General features: G+C 36.9%; 1 protein-coding gene across 4 annotated transcripts in view; it reads left to right on the top strand.

Annotated features, from left to right (window-relative positions):
* Positions 1 to 22,810, top strand: part of DGKH (diacylglycerol kinase eta) — a 157,976-nt gene that overhangs the window by 98,315 nt on the left and 36,851 nt on the right. For 2 of the 4 annotated variants that reach the window (XM_027888916.1, XM_027888915.1), the window contains exons 5-12: positions 6,013 to 6,117; positions 6,445 to 6,577; positions 14,005 to 14,111; positions 15,218 to 15,343; positions 16,478 to 16,580; positions 18,285 to 18,447; positions 20,832 to 20,940; positions 21,240 to 21,379. In XM_027888916.1, the coding sequence (XP_027744717.1) occupies positions 6,013 to 6,117; positions 6,445 to 6,577; positions 14,005 to 14,111; positions 15,218 to 15,343; positions 16,478 to 16,580; positions 18,285 to 18,447; positions 20,832 to 20,940; positions 21,240 to 21,379 (986 nt within the window). Of the gene's footprint in view, positions 1 to 4,358; positions 4,875 to 6,012; positions 6,118 to 6,444; positions 6,578 to 14,004; positions 14,112 to 15,217; positions 15,344 to 16,477; positions 16,581 to 18,284; positions 18,448 to 20,831; positions 20,941 to 21,239; positions 21,380 to 22,810 lie in introns of those variants that run through there. The other 2 variants (XM_027888917.1, XM_027888918.1) reach the window with 2 other exon arrangements.

The raw sequence follows: 22,810 nt of genomic DNA, 5'->3' as shown, positions 1-22,810 counted from the left end.
AGGGTTAAATCCATAGATGAATCACTTGGGACCGATCTATTACAAGAAAGCTGAACACTTTTCAGAAGAGGAAGACAAGAGGATGCTTAAAAATGGGACCATTCTGGACTCTATTGTACATTTTTATTCTAGTTACATTTGCCTGGAGCTTGTTTTTCCACAGATTTCATGATTAGCAGAAATTTTTCAAAATTAGCTTGCAGAAAATTTCTCTTTTTTACTCATGAAGTAGTTGGGATGTGTGGATAATAAACACTGAGGATTGCCAGATTTCTTTCTTCCTACAGTTTTATACTTAACCTATTCTCTGATGTTTCTTTCTCTTCTTGCTTTAAAAGTGGTTAAAATACCTGGGGAAACCTTAGAAAGTATCCCTCACTGTAGTTCCTGTATACCAAATAATTTTATAAATAAAGCCACTGGTGTAAACTTTGACTAAATTTCCTGTTCCTAGTGAATAAGGATCCCTGGCTTCAGGCAGCTGGATCATGTTTAAACAGGCATCTGTTATTACAGACAAAAAAAATAGTCACTTGCTGTTTTGTTTTGTATACATTTGCACTTAATGCCATTAATTATATAACTAAGTGCTTTCGTTAAAGCACAGAAGCCATCCCATCTCGTAGATGTGTAATGAGCTGGTGAAGCCAGAGCTAAGGGCACAGCAGTGCTGAGTAATGGGCTTAACAAATCTTTATGTAAGGACTTTAAAGAAACATGCAGGCTTTAAACTATATATAGCAGTTTCCAGTTTACATTTACAAGAATGGCTTATTAGTTTAGCTATATTTAAAGCTGATATAAAATTAATTTCTAATTCTTCAATTCAAATTCATGGAACTTTCCTACCCTGCTTCTTGTAACTGTCTCTTTATAAAGTTATGCTTCTGCAGGAATAATCTTTTTCTGTTCGAAGTTGGTTGACATTGAATACATGAGGTCAGATCTGGGGAACTGGATTTCTGACAAATCGACCTTTGCTGGATGCTTTTGCAGTTCAAGGCTGGACACGTTGTAACAATATTACTTGATTTACGTGGATTGTCTTTTCACAGAATCACGGTGTAATTTGGGGGTTGGAAGGGACTTCTGAAGGTCATCTGGTCCACGCTTTCTGCTGAAGCAGGATGACCTAGACCAGGCTGCCCAGAACCATGTCTAGATGGCTTTTCAGTATCACCGAGGAAGTAGATTTCACAACTGCCTTGAGCAACGTGTGCCAGTGCTCAGTCACCCTCATTATAAAACAGTGTTTCCTGATGTTCACAGAGAGACTTCTGTGTTTCAGGTTGTGCCCATTGCGTCTTAACTTTTCACTGTGCACCACTGGAAAGAGCCTGACTCAGTCCTCTGCACCTTCCCTTCAGAAATTTACATGTATAAGATCCCCCTGTGCCTTCTCTTCTTTAGGCTAAACAGTACCTAGTTCTCTCAGGCTCTCCTCACATGTCACATACTCCAGTTTCTTCATCATCCTTGTGGTGCTTCCCTGGACTGTCTACAGTTATATCCATGTATCTGTTGTACTGAGGAGACCATAACTGGGCACAGCACTCCAGGTGAGGCCTCACCAGGGCAGAATAAAGTCACAGTAGACCTTTTACCTTTTTCAGTGGAATAACCATTTTTGTCCTGTCTTCTAAGCCCACTTGTTCTGGTATAGTGGTGCAGGAGATGCTGTGTAGGACTAATCCTTTTGTTTGCCCTGGTAAGAGTTTTTACTGTGGGGGCCAAAACCACACATTACTTCAATAATTGTGAGCTTGGCAACGGTGAAATAGGAGAAGGCCAGAAAAAAGAGGGAAGCAGCGTTTTAGTGGAGTAGACAGAGCTAATTGTTCTGATTATAAATTCTGTATTGTACTCAGGCAAATATAATAGCCATTTATTATTTGCCTCACTTTTAAATCCTCTGCTCTCTGTGTAATTTATAGTTTTGCCTGGCTTGACTCATCTTGAAAAATAATTGTGACTATTCACCATAAAGCACCAACTAACTACACCTTTGACGGTGACACTACTGTTATAATTTATGTATTATCTGGAATCCAAGAAATTATAAGTACTGTAGAAAGCTGTCCAACTGTTAGCACTGTGATTTTTCGGACAACTTCTCGTGGGTACAGGAGCATCAATGATCCCAGCAGTCTACTCCCACCACTGTGATGGAGGTGCATTTACTCAACACATTCATATGGACCTGCCTGCCCAAGGACAGGGGAATGGAGGGGTGGGTAGACAGAAAGCAAAGGAGGCATAATATGTTATCCAGTACCGGCTCAGCGATGTCCATAAGCACAGAGATGTTACAAAGCGTTTAATCTATTATGTTCCTGCCCCAAGCATTGAATGCAGTCCCTAAGAAGAGGGTTGGGATGCTCTCTCTGTATCGCCCTTTCTTCATTATTTCCAGAAAGATATTTTAAAAATATCTGTCCAAAGAACAGGAACCATTTCCCCACCCCTTTCAGATTCTAAGTGATGTTCCGACATTACTAATTTAATTCAAGATCAGCCATACAAAGTGCTGTTAGTGTAATGCCTGATAATGGTTCAGAGCAGCTGAAGGTGCCTTAATGCAAATATCATGTTGCAGGAAGCAGCTTTACAATAGCTGCTTTGTTGCTGCTTAGATGTAGACCATTGTTTTCTTGAGCAGCAAATACAGTGTTTGTATTTTTTAACTGATAAAAGAAACCAGAAATGGAACCACCAAGCTTTGAAAACTGTTTTTCTTACATATTGCTGATAGTACAAAATATATTAAAAACTAGACAACAGGCCTCTATCGAACTCTCTGTGATTTTATTTTACAGATTGTAAGTCTAAACCCATTTGGCTGAAGGTATATAGAATGTTATTGGTAAAATTATGCCCATTGTAAATAGAAAGTGCTTTCAAAATTACACTGAATTTTATGGCAATTTTGTTTCCTTTCAAAATATTAAAATTGTTCAATTTACACTTGACTGTGTAAATTTCATCAAAGTAATTTCAAGATGTCTATATACATATGTATATATATGAGGATGTGTATATTTTGAGAAGCCAAATTATTGTAGTATGTGTGAAAATCCCAATTTATGGCAAGACCTATGTGGTGACAGACTGAACAGGGACCTCTTGTTGTCTCCTTCATTTCTCACTCAAAAAAAGTCCTATAATTTTCTGAACAGAGCAGAAACATTATTCCAGTAGTTGGCCATTTTTCTTCCTATTCAGACTTTCTTTATTCCTTGGGATGTTTTAGGACTTACGTTGTTTGCCTTCAACTTTTAAGACAGTATATGCTCACTCTTTCCCAATATATACTGCATTAAAAGTGGTTTTTTATTGCCACTACCTCTATTTCATTACTTTCCAATATACTGCAATATTTGCCTTTGGTAACTCTCTTTTCCAAAATCAGCAATGACTTCTTGGCTACTTGACAATGGTGAAAATTTTCAAAGTAACTTAATAATCTAAATTAAATCTGCTTTATTTATTTATTTTTTAAGGCCCTTTGACTGTCTTTCTCTTTCTTGATTGGTCTCCTGCTTTGTCAGCATGTGAACCATTAGCACCTGAGTCCCCTCAAGACTGAGGAGCTTTCTTATTCTTATGTTACATCAGTGGTCTTCCAGTGGTTCCTGTAACACGTCCTTTGCATTGTATTGTACAATTTCTCCTTGTCTGTTTAGAGTTTAGAATATTTAGAGTGATATATAAATAATAATATTTGGAGCAGAGAGCTTTAAAAAAGGTAATATGTAATTGAAGAAAAGATACTGACTTTGGTTTGTAGAAGAGAATAAACAGGACTTCAAATATGAGTACGTGCAATGAGATAAGATTACTAGTAAAATCCAAATTTACATGTCAGGAAAATAGTTTTAAGGATAATTGCATCCATTTGATTTTGATTATGTCTGTATACAGGTTCAGCTGTCTTCAGTGAATGCACTTTAAACATCCCACTTAAGTTAGTTGATCACAGCACTGTGTAAGCATTCAAAAGAAAGCATGCCTTCTGGATAAATGCAAATAAGAAGGTTTGAACAACTGACCTAGGGCCTTAATTTTGAGAGGGGAGGCTAGAGGAATGCACCTTGCTTTTCTGTGTCCAGTAGTATTGAAGACATGAGTAATATAAATAAATATTACTTTAAAAGATAAAAATAGTCAGGAGTTTTCAGCAATAAATGCATCTGTTATTGCTTAGTGGCATTTCACAACATCAGGTTACAGGTTAGAATCAATAATGACCGTGGTGGAAGGATGGACACAAAGTGCAGAGTCTTGAGTGAACTTAGCATAACTTAATCCATATTATAATGTCATGCTATATAATAGCAAACAATCTGTGGTGTGTATTTGCACGAATAAGATTTTTGAATCCACTAAAACCTGGAAATTCCAGCAGAATGCAGATTGTTGTTGGAGCCAGGGTTATATTATGATTTAATGACTTTTCTGGGCTTCATTTGATGACCTGGCCTAGAAAAACATTTTGAAGTAATAAAGCGTCTGTTTGGCTCCAAACTAATGAGAGAAGAATTGCTCTTTGCATAAACTGTTCTTTAGGAAGAGCCATGGAGAGCTACTAATAAACCTTATTAAAATGCTTAAGCAAGATTGAAGGAAACAGAAACCAGAAAACTATTCTGTTCCATGTGAACTGATTACATCAAAAAGAAAAAAAAAAGGAGGAAGGAAAAAAAAAAAAGAAAAAACAAAAGCAAGCCTACAGGGTTTTTGCCTCCCCTCCATGTGACTTGCAGCTTGCTGCACTTCAGTTACGTCGCCTCTGAGATATGTTAAAGTGCAGCTCAGTTTAATGAAGAAGTGGATAGGACAAATCAAGGCTAGAGACTATTTACAGCCGAGACTGGGTAAGTAAATGCAGCTGTAGATAAGTGTTTACTAATATTGTGCAAATGTTGCAATGTCTAGCCTGTAGCGTTTAAAAGAATATTCAGAGCTATCATTTTTTGGTGGTCCTTTCTTTATTTTACTTAAGTAATTTGCAGGTGTTGGTGATATATACTATGCAACAGATTTATGCAAAAGACTGAATAGGATTTAATTTTATTTTTCAGACTTCCTGCAACAAAACAAATAACTTTCCTTAAATTTCTTGTACTTACTTTGTTTTAAATTCTTTGCTATGTAAGTAACTGCTTTGTCTATTTTAGTGCAGTGCTCAAAATAATTTCGGTGGGAGTTAGCTGATAGTTTCTGATGCCTTCCTGTTATTTTGATTGTTTTTCTACTGTTAGGGAGAGAGGAGAGCAGCTTATATTCTGTACTTCCTTGATACAGTATTTTCAGATTTCTAGAACCCTATTCCAGACCACTGAAAAATCCCCAGCATCAACTTGTTCCAGGAGTTCATTCAACCATCCTAGTAGGATATTATTTCAGCTGTTTGTTTTTGTTCTCTGTGTATTTTTCTAAAGATTTGTATGTGTTCTTATACTGAGTTTGATATAGAAAGTTCTGTTTTAAATTTTTGTATGTATAAATTTGTGTAAATTTAATATCAATATCCAAGATAGAGAAATACGATGACAGCTTTTGTTGTTGTTTAAGACTTCTAGGATTTTGATTTTGATACGGTTTTGTCTCTGGCCATTGGAATGGACCTTGCAGTTGCTATAATGCTGTTATGAAATAGGATTGCAGTCTTAGGCAATTAGTAATTTCCAGAATGGCTGTTTTAGCAGTTTCAGTGCCTGCCATTTGAGTAATTAAATCTCAGTGGATAGACAAAGAGCTGAGAAGGGGGAATGATCAATGTAGAGTCTAGAGACCTATACCAAAGGCTGATTTGAATCTTGGGAACTGAAAAAGGAAAAGCAAAGCCTTTTGTTGCTGGTAGTGCATTAAAGAAAATATTTTAAAGCATTTAATATCTTGTGATATAGGGTGTGTTGTCCTTTCGCATCATCTCACAGGAAAGAGTACATTAAATATTGTCTATCATGATTTTTACTATCTGTATTAATCGGTATGTGTTATCTTTTTCAGATAATCACTCCATTTCGGAGGCTAATACTGTGTGCTGAGAACAGAAAAGAAATGGAGGACTGGATAAGCTCTCTGAAGTCTGTTCAGTCCAGAGAACACTATGAGGTAAGCTGACGTCCCAGTTGGTGCAACCTGTTCTAGCTCAACAGATCAAGCTACAGGACACAGAACTGGAGTATTCACCCTCCTTAGTGCGAAAAGTGTGTCTCATGTCAGAGTGAAGCTTCATGTTAAGAACTTCCCTAGCAAAATGAGAGCTTATTATCATACTTTTGTTTAGAATTTTGGAGGGAGAGCATGCTAAATATCCTCTGGAAAATACTTTTGATGAACATTGCATTCTTGTGCCCTGTAATATGGAACCGTACGTAATTTCAGTCACCGTAGCTGTGTTCTGTACTTGCAAATTTGTCTTAACTTCTCCTTTACTAGACCGCACAGTTTAATGTGGAACATTTCTCAGGGATGCATAACTGGTACGCCTGCTCCCATGCCCGACCTACCTTTTGTAACGTGTGTAGAGAGAGCCTCTCTGGAGTCACTTCTCACGGCCTGTCTTGTGAAGGTAAAATAAATGTTTTCTTCCCCCTGTTTATTATGTCACATGTGTAGACAGATGGCTGCAAGTTCAATATGAGTAATAATTCTGAAAACAGTAAGAAAAAAAGCCTAAAGGGAGAAATCTATTCACTAGAAGTGACCTTCCTCTGGGCAGAGGGACTGCTAATGATCTGGCTCACCTTCGTGCTCTAAGGGCCTTTTTCAATAACACAGTTTCCTTCTGTTGCAGCAACCAGTTTGAAGTGTACTGGGTGGATGGTTTGCACATAAAAAATGTGGAACAAAATATTCATTTGCAGAATCAGCATTTCTCAGGAAAAAAATCATAAGGGTAGTGTCTGCCCAAAAGCTATAAAAATTCTTAACATTTTGTTCAATGTTACAAACTCATCCTCTCCAGTTCTTGTTTTCTCTGTTGCTGTTGCCGGATTCTGCAGTACATGCGGGTTAGATGAGGGCAGATTTATTGTTTCAAAAATTCTCTTGTGCAGTGGGGGGGTAGAGATGTAGATAACTGCATTCTGGTGGTTCAACAGGTGAAATCTAGCATGAAGAAAAAGGAGATGTGGCTAAGACTTCAGCATCAAGCTTATCTAGAGAAATGATATTTCACGAACGAATAATTATAATAAGCCTGAAACAGCTCATTTATTTTTTCCTGCAAGTTTGATGGAAAAATGGTAACAAGTCTGCTTGTGTTACAATCCAGCAGAAAGTAAAGCATCCCTGTGACCTTTTGATATCTAGGAAATGTAGAGATATTTCATTACTAATATAGGTGATTGCCCAGAAAAGAGTTGCAGTTCTACCATCCATAACTTGACTTCTGGATGCATGTAACCCAACAGCAAGTTTATTTCAGTTATTGATGCTGTTATAATACTTGAGGTCTGAGCATAGTCATGTGTATTAAGGAAATCTTAAAAAGGAAGCATTAACCCACTGTCTTGAATCGTCCATGCTTTTAAATGTAGCTAATGGTACAGTTGCCAAGGAACAGGGCAAACCTGTTTCATAGAAATTAGGAGTAGCATAGTTACTTCCAGCTTCTCTGGTGTATGTTTTCCACTGTGTATAAGTCCTTTGGACAGTTTTAAGGAAATTATGGTTTTCTCAAGTCTGATATTGGCAGGTGGAAGTATCATGTGCGTAACTAAAATGCAGTTGTATTGGCTCTGTGTACAAATACAGTTATACTTGCTGAGGCAAAGAAAAGGAAAGACTTTCATAAAGAATTTATCCATTCATAAGTTAATATTGTAGCTATTTTAAAAGATTGTTTAGCAAGAATTATTCTTGTAAGATTGTCAGTGATAATGTTTGTAGTTCACCATTTTGTTTTTTCAGTGTCTAATTTTGCTTCCAAGTATGATTTTAGTATATAAAGTGTTGGCATTAACTTTACATCAGGGAAGTTTCCGTAATTTCCAGGTTTGGAGTTTGTCACCTTTCTACATAAGTTATTACTAACTTATGCTACATTTATCCATATTTCTGATGCCAGTTAATCTTTCAGCAGTTTTTACAAATAGCTTGTGAAGGTGGTTTGGATTTGCTTTTGCTGTTCCACAGTTTCATGATTGTGTATGACTTGGAATATTTTATATGAAGATACTATAATATTCTTTTGTCTGTTAATAAGTGTACCTCCTCTTACTTCTTAGCTACTAGTTTATATCTATTTTCTTTATCTTTTTCCAATTTTTGTTTAAATTAATAAAAGAACTTAGTAATGTATCTAATCTAAATCATTTGACATTTAACTCTTACTGGAATACTCCATACTCGGTCCATAATTCTGTATGCTTTCTTCATCTAATAACTGTATTTTGTTTTGATAATACTTCTTTCTCTGAAATTCTTATGTGACTGAGATCATATTTACTTGCTTCTGCTGTGTGTAATTCTAATGCATTTCACCATCTTTTTTTTTTTTTTTACTTACCCGTGTTAGCAGGATATATGGTTTTAGGAGACAATGTAGGAAGTATGGGGTCTAAAGATTCCTCAGACATGTTCCGTGCTACTTTTTCCTATTACATAATTAAAAAAACCTGTTTAAATATTCATGCCTGGCGTCTGAAACCTCCATCATTGCTTTACGCTGGGAATCCATTTATATCTATACTAAATTCAGTTATTTGTATGGTCATTGATCCCAGGCTACTCTATTATGCCTCTTATTGAGAAGCATGAGAAGTTCCTTCTCAAGAGATACTTGAGCTCTTTCTCCTCTCTGTGGTTTGGTTTACTGGCACATGAAGTTGTCTTGAAAATAGCTTAGAGTCTTTGTGGTCTGATTCTTGACTGCTAACTATACGTAAAAATAAATCCCATTGATATTTTGCAGCTTTTGATACTTTAGAATATCAATCCTGTAATATTTTATTCTCTTAGACTTGATGGCTTCCAGCAGCGCTGCACAACTTTTTTTTTTCAGTCTGACTACACAACAAACCTCATTTCTTTTGGAGATAAGATGGATTACTTCTTTTTTCAGGGTACCTTCTCCCCCAGCAGCCTTTGGCAAAGGCTGATCAAATTAATTGCAGGACACCCTGAAGTGCACCTCTAAATTTTGTGGAAGCCAGTGTAGAAAAAGATGATATGTTAATATTTTTGCTAGGTAAAAGACTAGTGTGAAGTTGCATTTTTTTAGAAGTCAAAGAATTGATATGTATATCAACCTGAAGATGTAAATTATATCAGACCAGGCTTCATTTTTGTTACTGCTCAAAAAACAACCAACTTTAAAAAAATTTATTCCTACGCTCCTTTGAGATGCAATGCTATTCCTCCCACGAGTTCCTTCTTTTGTGTGTTCTCAACAGGTAATCTACTTTTCAAATGTTATCTGTGTGTTCTGTTGCTCTAGCTAGCTCTAAAGGACTGATGCCTGCAATATTCATCCACAGCCTTTACTAGGACAGAGAAATTATGATTTTTTTTGCCTTGCTTTATAAATTTCTCCAAACTAGCTGAATCAAGGAAGGCTTTTGGTTTTTATGCTCTTCAAGTGTTTCTTTTACTCAGAGTTTAACCAGATGAATGGTCAGGAGTCTAAGCCTAAGCAGCTGTGAGGTAAACATGGTATCATGGAATGTTTAGGTAAAGAAGCTAGAGAACAATAGATCATTAGCTACAGAAACTCTCTCAAAACTCTCTGTCCTCAATTACTCTGTATTAATACTGCATTTCTATCCAAGTTGTTGCCAATGGAACACTGCCTTTATGATTATTCTCAAAAATTTATTTCTTCATGTAGCATTTCTTTATGTAGACTGAATCTTGATTGCTGAATGTCAAACATAGCTAATAAGTGGGAGATTGCAGTTTAAATGAGGCTTTCTGCTGTGATGAATTGCACAAACAAACAATGTTGAAAGCACACTTTAGGATCATGAAGTCAATCAATAAGAAAATACTGGGATTAAATTACCTCTGCAAATGCACTTTGTGTACTTGGTATTTTCTCATTATGATTGTCGGGTTTTGCCCACAATACCCTGTTCTTCTTACATATTGCCTAGGGAAATGTACGGGCACTACTTGCACAGTCATTGTCTCTGATATTTTTGTCACATTTTTTGCACAGACTGGAGAGTGAATAGTGAATGAAACAGTCAGGAAAAAAAGGGATGTTCATTTTTAAGAATGAAGGAGTCATAGAAAATTGTTCTGTGACTTTGTAACACACCAAGCCCCTTTGTAGCCCTGAGGAAATAATTTAAAGATTTTTTATCAAATCAGTAGTTGTGTATTGTTTATAATCTGCAACGTGTATCCCAGAAATGCTAAGTTTTCTATGACTGCAAAAATCAGATGAAGCTGTTCTGAAGTCACTGAAACTTTGAATATAATACAGTATTGAAAAAAGTCTTAATTTCAGTATTAGTACTGAGAGTACTACTAATAATAACGATAAAAATAAGAAGGATACTTTTAAAAGGGCAGGAAGATATTAGTATGGGTGTCTAAAAAGCGGTATTTCATTAGCTTTTTGTAAATAATGCAAAACCTGTTGAAAATTATTATGAGTCAGAGTATGGCACAGTTCCATACTTATCTGCCTTCCATTGCATGCAGTGACTGGGGGTCCTATTCTCCAAGTATGTATGATCATATAACCGAAGATTTCACACCCGCATTCAGAAGCTATATTGCAATATTAAGTTTAATGAGTAACTTCCCTTTTTATAGTACTTGAATTTGTAATATGAGTATTCTTTTAGCCCTCTGATTGTGATATTAAATCAACTTAGAATGTTATTTATTTGGTAGAAAATAGTAAAAATTACCAAGAAACTGCTTGTTACACGTTGTAACGAAGACATAAGCTTCAAATTGGGGTTAAGTCAGGTTTCTCTTTTCACTTGAGTCAGTCTGTTTTCACTGTGGCTCGTTCATCCATCATATGATTGTGTTCTTGGGAACAAGATACCAGGTTTCTTAGAATACCTGAAGACAAATTCTGCCATCTTGAACAATCTGAACTATAGATACCAAATCAAAGATCTTCAGATTGGTCTTTGAAGTTGGACAAGAATAGTCTGAGCCCGGTCTTGTTTGAAGAACACAGAAGAGAAAACTCTTCATAAAATAGGTGATAGAGGAGTAAGTTTGAGGAAAAAAAATGAGTGCCCTCTCAACATAATTGAATTAATTGATGGGTGGTTAGAATGAAAGGCCTTCGAGACAGAAGTACATTATAACAAAGGTGTAGATTTTCAGCACAAGAGATCCTATGATAACATTCAGTAATGTTGACTTTTCTTCATTAAGATAGTAATAGCGCTTGATTGATTCCCTGTTTGACAGCAGGTGTTGGTCCCACTGTGGCAACTGTTTGCTAATAAGTGGTTGTGTTGGTTGACTTTCTGAAATACCCACTTCATATCTCTGTTATAAACATTTACATAGAAAATTAAAGTTTAAAATAACATGCTATGAATATTCTAGATTTAGTTTGGCTAAATCTTTCCTTTTCTCATATTTTAACTCATTGGCAAAGTCAAGGCCGTTGATGTCTAGCCATATGTCTGCATGTTTTCTGGAAGATTTCATATATCTGACTGATTCATGAATGGGATGTAGTGTAATCTGAGATAAAAGAAATTAGAGGATAGTGGTAACTAAGATTGAGATTTTCTTTAAAATTTTCCTTTCCTTGCTTAAAAGTTACATCTGTGTCTTAAGGTCAATTCTTTTGGTAATGTTTAATGCTCAGAGTAACATAAAACGTTGTTTGATGGTATGGAGGTTGCAGGGGGGTGACCCACAGAGTCTGATCTGAAATTTGGTAGGTGGGTTATTTACTGTACTTACAAAGCAAACATTAGCTGTCACTTGCCATCTATGGTGTAGCTTGCTGCTGCTCTTCAGATCCTGGGATTGAATTTGTCCTTGCCTTGTTGAGAGAGCAGAGGTTCAATAGAGGGTTCCTAAGATCTAGCTGAATTACAGCTTAATAGGATTTGAAAATTCCATTACTTTGTTATCCCTTTGAAAATTTGTAATTTCCTATTCCTGCTCATCTCTGCTTTGCTGCATTTTGATCTGTGCAGCAAAGCAAATGCATATCATTTATGAGTAGGAAGCCAAATTCAGTGGCAAATCTTCTCCAAAACATTCAAATGGTGAAACTGCTGAAGGTCCATCGCTTGAAAATGCAGCCTTTATTTCTGTGCTTTTATGAGAGCTGACCTCTTTAGATGCTTGGAACCAGCTTAAATTGGCAAACACGCAGGTGTTTAGAAAATGTGAGCCTACCCTGTTACTTGATATTTGAACACTTTGGGTTTATGTTGGTCTTGCTGCAACAGGTCCATGTCCTTCATATGTCCATTCATGGACCTGTTGGAGTGAGTCCAGAGGAGGGTCATAAAGATGATCAGAGGGCTGGGGCAGCTCTCGTATGAGGAAAGGCCGAGAGAATTGGGATTCTCAGCCTGGAGAAGAAAAGGCTTTGGGGTGATGTAGTTGTGGCCTTTCAGTACCTGAAGAGAACCTTCAAGAAAGATGGAGAGAGACTTGTTTTACAAGGGCGTGTAGTAGACAGGACAAGGGGGAATGACTTAAAACTGAGAGTAGATTTAGATATTAGGAAGAAATTCTTTACTGTGAAGGTGGTGAAGAAGAAGAAGTTGTGGATGTCTCAACCCTGGAAATGTTCAAGGGCAGGCTAGGTGGGACTTTGAGCAAGGTGTCCCAGCCCTTAGCAGGGGAGCTGGAACTAAATAATCTTCAAATGTCCCTTCCAACCCAAATAATTCTATGATTCTATGAATGATGCTTTTTGAAATGACCAGGGGAGTTACTGTAAAAGCAACAGAGCTTTTGTTTTGTTTTATTTCATTCTCTTTCCTTAAAGAAAGTAAGAAAGTGAGAGCTGAGCACTTACTTTCACACATCTCCCAGAACAGTGAGAATTGCTCTCAAACTCAGATGTTGCTTACATAGTCTCAATTCACTTTTTAAATTGATCTGGCAATGGATCAGTGGAATTAAAATGGGAAATTTATTATTCACAAGACCTTTTGTAGCAATGCTTAATGATTTTTAATGGTGGATAAACAAAGGGCCAAAGCTTTTGACAATTTCCTGTCAAATATTTGTTTGAAAAGAGACTACTACTTCTGATCTGCTGGCTAGTTCTCATAAACCTTTAATGCTCTTTGCCAAAATAATTTATATAATGCACTCTAAATAGAATGATGTCATGCACTTCCAGTAAAAGAAATACCCACAGTTGGGTGCATCAGTCTGTTTGGTCTAATATGCCATCATTAACTAGTCATATTAATTGTGTTGAACAAAATTCAGTTATTAGGTTGTCAAAATGTCTGCCTGTACTACACACTTGTGATGCATATTCCATTTAGTTGACTGTTAGTAAATAATCCAGGCTCTACCTCATTTATTATAAGCTCTTGAAAAATCTTGTAACCTCCAGTATCCTGAATAAAAATATCACCACCTAACCCCTCACTTTCTCATTTTCTGATAAAACAGGCCTAGTATGATGCCCCACAAGCGTCCTTTGAGCAAAGAAACAGAGCTCCTGACTCAAATACTTGTGTAAAACACTCTCCCATCATCTCTTGCAAATTTAAACCAGATATCTGAGTTATGTCACTGGAGGAATAGAAAAAGCAAAACCATAGTTAAAGATATATTTGTATCTTGCACCTGAAAAAAACGGGGACTGACGTGGATTTGAGGACACAGTTAGCATGGGCTACAGCTAAGCAGTTAAATCCAATTTAGAAGGTTAAAGATGGAATGATTATGAACTGGGTAGTGTCATGTGTGCAACACTAGGTAATATGTACTTGGCTGTTTTATGGAATATCTGTGTTTAATTTTTTAAAAGGTATGTATCACTGAAATGCAGCAAATAACACGATATGTGTGTTTCTGTGTGTCTTCCAGTGTGTAAGTTTAAAGCACATAAAAGATGTGCTGTCCGAGCAACAAATAACTGCAAATGGACCACATTAGCCTCAATTGGAAAAGACATCATTGAAGATGAAGATGGTGTAAGTACTATTCAGATTTACAGTATTTTCCAAAGCTGTTTCTTCTTTAGGGGAACAAAAAAAAGGCTAAGCACAGAAATATTGCAGTGCGACCCATCGAAGTTAATTACAGGTGGCTATTTTATGGAACACTTGTCAAAGATTAACATAGTATTTAGAATAAAAGTTATATTCCTATCTCACAAGACAAGTCTAGCAACTGCAGGCACTAGATTGCAGCTGTATTACAAGTTTTTAAAGGCCACATGCAGAGAAACTCTGAAGCTGGAGAATTGTTCCCAGAAGTTCCTACTGCTCTTAAGCAAAGGTGGTATTTTGCGCTATTACCATGCTGGTTTTGGCAATCTATTTTGTGTCCTCCTACCTATAGCTCTTCCCCAGGAGGCCTGTTTGGAACTCACTGGATTGCAGGGTGTTTTTTTGGCGATGAAAGCAGGAATTTTAAAATTAAGAGGAGAAGCAACAAAAGCTTTTGAGAGGTTATTGTGATAGATAAGTTATTTTTAAAACACAGCCAAGATTGAGCCACTGTGTGAAACTTTTTCCTGGAAGGTTAGTACTGTGTTGTACACCTGAGAGTCCTGAGTTGCCTGTGGTATTAACAGGACAAAGACTGCACTGTGTAAAGCTTTGCACTGCATTTAGAGACTGCTTTGTAAAGCTGTGACTTATTAGCCATAGTGAGTGAGTGAGTAAAGCCATACAGGTATTTTGCTGTCCTGCCTATTCTTCTGAATTTTGGTTATTTTTAATTGGTTTGTGTCACGTAGTCAACATTAACTGAATGCGAACTTGTTCGTATTACTGAGTGTCTGAATTTAATTGTTCTGTTGTTTCATGGTTAATTGCTACCATAGTACCATGACTGAGATGTGTCTCCCCTCTTCAGGTGTCATGTTTTCTGCCTAGCACGTGAAATACCACAGTAGTCCACATTCATTACTGTTGCCTTGTGCGCATCAGTGTCACTTATCCTGGCTGACCAGCTGCTTCTTTGATGAAAGGGTACAGCTGTGAGAAATAGTCTAAATCCACCTATATTCGAAAGACAAAAGCCTTTAATTTCTATTTCTGAGTATTTAACTTTGATGACTGCTTCTCCACAGATAGCTATGCCTCACCAGTGGTTAGAGGGTAATCTGCCCGTCAGTGCCAAATGCGCAGTCTGCGACAAGACTTGTGGCAGTGTTTTACGTCTGCAAGATTGGAAGTGCCTTTGGTGTAAAGCTATGGTAGGTGCAGTGAACCACGTCCAAGCATCTAGGATTTTGCCAGATTTATTGTTCACCATTATTTTTATTCTGTCATTTCATAACTGTGCTTTTAAATTAAGTAGGAGCTGGCAGCTTCTGCAAACTCAGGTCTTCCTAGCATTCAGAATTTCTGATGACTGTCCTACCTGCTTCATTTAAATTTTAATATGTCCACAGATGCAGTTTTTCTTTAATAGGTGTTGTCATCCAGTGTGTTTTCTCTACCTTCTGCTAGCTGATAACTGAATGTTCAGATGCCTGTTCCTTAAGCCTAATAATCATACGTGACTTTCTTGTATTTTATGTTATATTAATATTTATTAAAATTAGTGTAATAATATTTTCATTAGTGCAAAATCTTGACTTTCTCTTCTTCAGTACAATCTATACGTTGCTGATTGAAATTCTGTAATGTACTACTGCTGTTTCCCCAGAAGGTTTCTCTTTATTTTATGAACTTGTCTAAAAAGATGGGTTTCTTAGGCAAGTCAGCAGTTTATTTATTGTTGAAGCTTCTGGCAGTTTATTTATTGTTGAAGCTTCAGGCTCTGTGTGTAGGCAGTAGGAAATGATTGGCATCTCCAGAGGTGATTTGAAATTTAGGTGAAGTGCAGCAACCTCTGCATATACCTCTCCTTCCAGTATCTGTGGAAGAGACCTCTACGACATGGAGTTCAGGGGACCCACCTTTGGCAGGTTGTTTGGCTTGGTAGGTGTGCTAGATTTAATGCAGATACGTCTTCCAGAGCAGCCTGGTGGGCCAGGCAGGTACAGAGCTATGTGCAGAGGGTGGCTGCTGCCACCAGCACAGATGTTGGCTGCTGGGAGCTTGGTTCTCCCTTCCTCATGGATGGGGGCAAGCGATTCCCTTGAAAGGACAATTCATATCTGCTATAAGCATAACTGAAGATGAAGCTCTTTAAAATAATTTTTTATTGAATGAGTAACAAGCCTTTGCAGTTGAACATTTGTGGGTTTTTTATAGTCTCATTCCTCTTCCATCTACACCTAAATGTTATGTACGAGTCCATTTTTGTTACATAGATACTGTATCAGTTATACTTTCACCTCAAAATTCTACTGGAGGAGAATAACTTTTTGTTTATTTTGTAGGTTCACACTGCCTGTAAAGATCTGTATCCTCGTAAATGTCCACTCGGCCAATGTAAGGTATCGATCATACCTCCAACAGCACTAAACAGTATAGACTCCGATGGTACGTAGTACTGTAGTGTGCTCAGCGGTAGCTCTGGACTTGCAGTGTCTATTTAAATCCATATCAATAAACAAGACTAAAATCCTTCTGCTGAGCAGGTGAATGTAGTCTTAAAAATTTTTAAAGAGAATTATAGTTTTCTGTGTAAGGTTTTAGAGAATTATTTAGCCATCATGTTTTTAAAAATATTTTTGAAAGTTTCCCCAGTAGAGATTTTCTCTCATTTTATTTATGACCCTTAGAAACTTTTCAAGTGAATGATGATAGTCCTCAGATGAAGTGAGCTGATGCCTGCCTGGCATGCACCACTCATTCTGTGAATTCTCAAATTTCAGATAACTTTGCATTATGCAGAGGTAAGCTAGCTGAACAGCTCAGATCCAACAACTACTTTATCAGGCTTAAGAGAGGAAATGTTTCCATAGCTTCTCTAATTTTTTTTTTTTAAATATAAGCAGCATAAGAATCCTGCAACACACAGATAAAAACCCAGCAAATGTTCAAAATTCAGAGGTGTTTTTTGGTGGCTCAGGATAGAGACGCATGAGCAGTGGGAGACAGCAGTTCAAGGCAGAGGGTGGATTTAAAGAAGGAGTATCATGAAATCTCGCCTGCTTTAATTTTATAGTTTGTGTTGTTAGTAAATATAGACCAACAACTATAACACAGTTCAATGAATTGTTACATGGAGTTAGTAAAAGTGATTGTTTATTCTGTATATATTCACTCTATTTACTTGCTTGTGATGTCTTAGACATCATTTTGCTATTTATTATTCATGCTAGGAAGATTGTTTCCTATGTGAAATTATTTTTCTTGGCATTTAAATAAATTACTCAAACCTTATTTTAAATTAGACATTATGATAATGTCGAATTGAATTAGCATACTTTAATGCCAATTTTTTATTTGTAGCTTTAGTATTTTTGTAGTAAGAAAAACAGCAGTAATTTTAATATTGCTGGAGACAAATGTCGAAACCTATACTTGGGTTACCTGATTTTGAGGTGTTGCTGAGAAATCACTACTTCCACAGACTGGTCATGTTAGTGACAACAGTGTACCTTAGTACTACTTACTAAGTAGAAAGCCTGCTGTAATTAGTTAAAACCTGCACTGATTTTTATAAGCTTTGAACTGCAGCTGAAGGTCTGTTGATCAGTGATTCTATTATATTTAATAATATAACTTCACTCTGAAAAGAAAGTTCTTATGCAAAGTCTCACCTGGGAGGAACTGAGTACAAGTAAGTTTTAAAATCTGTGAGTATTCCTAGAATGGTCATACAGACGTGGATGATCCAGGTCATCCAGTTAAGTTAAAGCAAAATAAGATTGAAAACCAAGCTTGTAACTTGTAACTACAATATATATTTAATTATGTGATAATCTGTGAAGATGAGATTTGAGAAGTATTCTAAAAGGTTAATAAACTTCCACTGCTGAAAAACAATAATGCTATTGTCTTCAGGATTTTACTAAATCTAGGCACTGAAAAAAACAGAAAGAAAAAAAATGAACTGGTAGATTTTGCACAATTATGTTTTCCTTGCAGGGCTAATAATCAGTTTAGCATTTACATTATGCATGATAAAATGTACTCCTTTTGTCCTTCATCCCCTCCTTCCTCTTTCTCATGATTTCTTTTTGTGTTGTTCATATTAGAAAATCTTATTTATTTCATTCTTTCTAACTATCTTCACAGGTTTCTGGAAAGCCACATGCCCGCCATCCTGTGCCAGTCCTCTTTTAGTTTTTGTTAACTCAAAGAGTGGAGACAATCAGGGAGTAAAGTTTCTTCGTCGATTCAAACAGTCGTTAAATCCAGCTCAGGTGTTCGATTTAATGAATGGAGGACCTCACTTAGGGTAATGACCTTGGAAATCTTGAGCAATCCTTTCCACAAGGGAATTTAGTGCAAAGTATAGTGTTGTGTTCCCCTTGCTATATAGTGTTATATCCCCTTGTTGATATAATTCTATCACCATTATCTACTCTGTCTTCCTAAGAGATAACAGAATTTCGGGATAAATTCTGGTAGGTGAAGGGATTGTAGGATAATATATTCTTTTTAGAAAAGCTCAAAAATTCAAAACCCAAACCTCTCGGCTAGCTTTGACTAGCTTTGACTTCTGTTAACTGATTAGGCTCAAAACTATTACAAATGTTTAGATGTCTTCCTGCATCAGGGCTCTATGCACAATTGCCTGGGTGCTTTTCTTCCATTTCATGTGTGTAATTCAGATATTCCTATGACTTAGTTGTGAATAGCTATGGAATAAAATTATTATCTAAATGTGCTCTGTATCTTTTTGAATTCTGAACACAAATGTCAGTAGAGGAGTCTCCAGTGGCTGATGGAAAAGTACATGAAAACTTTTGTCTTCTGAAAAGTACATCCAAAATATGTTTAGGCAACATATGCAAATGGTCAAGAAAATTATCATCTCATAGAATTTGGAGCAAGAACACAGTTAAAACTATCAGGCATTTCTACAGAATCCAAGGAGTGATTGCTGGAGAGAGAGGGATGAAGTTTGCATAGTGGTGGCCACATCCCAGGCATCTTTGCACATTCACAAAGATTAAATTCATGCCCATTTTCTGTTGCCCAAATTAATTCCACTCAGATGTAGTGTTGTGGTTAAATGGCCTATTAATATAAGTTATAGCAACTAGAAGCACTAATTTTTGTACTCTTAAAGATGCAGCGTTATGCTTCATGGTAAAAACATAGAAGAAACAAATGCACAAAAATTCAGTTCAAACAGTGGGTAAATAATACAAAAATAATGGAATACAGCTGTGGATTTTTATAATTAGTACTGTGTTATGGACATGTTATATTAACTCTCTAAGTTGTAATATTCTTCTCATTATTGCCCTGACAATCTGAGCTGAATCTAAGTGACTTTTAGCTAATATTTTGTCATGTAATTATAATGACATATAAAAATCGTCTTAATTTGTGAGGCAGTCTTTGAGAGAGGACAGTCTGAGAAGTATGTTTGCAAGTTCTCTTTCTTCATATAGTTGTACCATGGCTGAGGAGGCTCATTTTGGTTTTGCACTGTAATTGTAGGTCAGATTGATTGCTTTTAAAAGATAGGTCCTTAGCAGTTATTCTATCAGATTGTGTTGATGCCTTCTTTTTTTCTAGTTGATCTGCAAGGCAGAGTTGCATTGTATGAGACACTGTATTTTTAGGTGCTTTCTCCCTTTTCTCAGGGTAGGAGAAATTTTTCTGGTATCAATGTTTTTCCCCCTTAAATATCTGCCTCTTTTGTTCTTAATAGGTATCTGTGTACCGTATGCAAGTGACATTATTTTCTTCATAAAAAATATGAATACTTCAAACATTTATGATCTTAATATGTTGCTTTGTAAAAATGGTTCAGAGACTATACATATTCTGGAAAATAACATGCGTTGAAAATAAACATCTTTATTGTTAATAAGAGTTTATACCGTCCAATTATTTTATTTTATTTTATTTTATTTTTTTTCACTTTAAATCCCTGTTGTTTTTACACTTGGCTGTTTCTTTACATCTCATTCTTGTTTCCTCTGCGTCTCACCTTTCTGTTTGTTCTGTCTCTCTTGTCCTCCTTTTTTGTCTAAGTGTTGTATCCTGGGGGTGTTAAAAGTCAGAGAACAGGAGTAAGAGCCATAGGAAGCGAAAGCAGAATACGGCTTTAAGGATCTAATATGAAATACTTGTATTATTTGTCCTATATTGTTGTAATCACCTTATGTTTAATAATTGCCTACAGTGGTCCTTACGTTTAGTTAGCCATGTGTCAACAAAAGCCCACCCGTATTGTGGAGCACATCCTGTCATTGTGTCTTAACCTCTTCTCATGAAAAGTTCCCAGTGGTGCCTTATGCTTCTGACTGAAGTGAGAAGCATGGAGCAATTGCAATTTTATTACTAAGATTTTTAATTTTTTTGTACATTAATAAAATTGATAAAAATAAGACATAAAATCCTGAAAACAATATCAAGAGAATTTTTAAAAGAAAAACTTGGCATGTTATTTATCAGAAATGTCAGTTAAAGTGGAATATACAGCAATGGATGGGCTGCAGATAGGTTAATTAAGTAGATGGTTGTACCCACATACCCCAGAACAATAAAAGAAGCACCACAGAGGTACTATGCACCATATTTTCTCATGGCAGTTGCTAATTAATGTACTGCTCTCTTGCTAATGGACATAACCGGCTCTAACAGGCTGCATTTTCTCTACAGTTTGCGGTTATTTCAGAAGTTTGACAACTTCAGGATTCTTGTGTGTGGTGGCGATGGAAGCGTGGGTTGGGTCTTGTCAGAAATTGATAAGCTCAGCTTGCACAAGCAGGCAAGTGTGCATACTTAGTTTCCTTGTCTATACTGACTAGATTTAATTTTGTGTGCTTACCTTTTCCTTGATTTGGTTCTTTGTCATATCTCTGTAGATGGGCCAAACTCCGTAGTTACTGTTAAATGAAAGTTTTTACTGGTATAATCAGGACAAGTTGTATTGGAATCACACGATTTGACTTAAATGCTTTAGACATCCTATATAATTAATATTAGTTGACTGAAGCAGCATTTGGAATCACTTTTACTTTTTCCTTTTAGTTTTCAGTAGTAGATTTTTTCCTGTTTGTGTTTCAGTGTCAGTTAGGAGTGTTACCCCTTGGTACTGGAAATGACCTTGCTCGTGTCCTTGGTTGGGGAGGATCCTGTGATGATGATACGCAACTTCCTCAGATTTTGGAAAAACTAGAACGAGCCAGCACAAAAATGTTAGACAGGTAAACCTAAATGTGATTTACCATGAGATTCAAATTGCATTTGTTTGGTTTTCTGATGGCCTAAGATTAATTTTAGAGACTTGGTGTTCAGTGGTTTGGGTTTTTAAGTGCAGATTTTAGTCATGAGGGAGACAGAGATAGTAACGGGGACAGCTCTTTTAACATGCTTTGTAAACTGTAGAGCCAGACGGACTAGTGGTTGATGGAACTGGGAAGCGTATTGTCCAAAGACATTCAGAAGGTGACATTTTCTTCCATAACTGATGAAACTTCATAACTGCCTGTTACAAGAAGTTGCAAACATTAAGAAATTGTATTTTGAGCAGTTTTATGGACTCCATGCACACTTTTAAACAACATTAAAGGTAGCATGTTTATTTAGGAAACACCTGAACTGTCTGTCCTTGGATGTGGGGGAAAAATCACTTTGTGTGCTTACACTCTTCATATAATTTTCTGAGGCATTAGCTGTGGACAAGATGCAGGGCTAATTTTCTTCGTCAAAAATGAGTCCTTCCCAATCCTTGTTTTGCATGATTTCCATCCATAGGAAAGCAGCAATCCCCATTTGAAAAACATCAGAGAGGCTGATGATCATGTTGTTCCAATGGAGGTCTAGCACTGCTTTTGAGAGGAGTATTTCTTACTCTGTTCCTTTCATAGAATCAACTGGGTTGGAAAAGACCTCACAGATCATCAAGTTCAACCCTTGATCCAAGACTGCTGTGTTTACTAGACCGTGGCCTTAAGTGCTACATCCAGTCTCATCTTAAAAACCTCAAGGGATGGTGAATCCACCACCTCCCTGGGCAGCCCATTCCAATGTCTGATTACTCTCTCTGTACAAAATTTCTTCATAATATCCAACTTAAAACTCCCCTGGAGGGAGAGCCTGGGAGAACTTAAGACCGTGCCCGTTTGTCCTACTGCTGATTGCCTTGGAGGAGAGACAGACACCCACCTGGCTACAACCTCCTTTCAGGAAGTTGGAGCGAGTGATGAGGTCACCCCTGAGCCTTCTCTTCTCCAGACTAAACAACCCCAGCTCCCTCAGCCTCTCCTCATAGGACTTGTGCTCAAGTCCCTTCACCAGCCTCGTTGCTCTGTTGGAGAAGGAAGACCCGACCACCTTACACACATTGGTCCATCGAGCCTCGTTTATTAGCAATAATCAGAAGGCTTATATATGGTACATAATTAGCTCATGCATATTGCAAAACTCAAGCTGCTGATTGGCTGTATTTACTACAAGGCTATTAGCATCTATGCCTCTTTGTTCTCCTAAAAGTCCCTTTGTTCCTCCTGTGATCACCAAGTTATACATTGTCTCTTCTTTGACCATCAAGCTAGAACACCAGATGTCCTGATATCATCGTCAGCGACCTCGCATTTTGCTACTCTAAATACTTCTCCCAAGGGACCAGCTCTTGC

This window comes from Empidonax traillii, unplaced genomic scaffold (assembly GCF_003031625.1).
Source record: "Empidonax traillii isolate 1590-97213 ecotype Southwest subspecies unplaced genomic scaffold, ASM303162v1 scaffold247:size2371522, whole genome shotgun sequence".
Taxonomy (NCBI): domain Eukaryota; kingdom Metazoa; phylum Chordata; class Aves; order Passeriformes; family Tyrannidae; genus Empidonax; species Empidonax traillii.
Note: the sequence above shows the minus strand (reverse complement) of the source record. Positions and strands in the feature narration are given on the sequence as shown.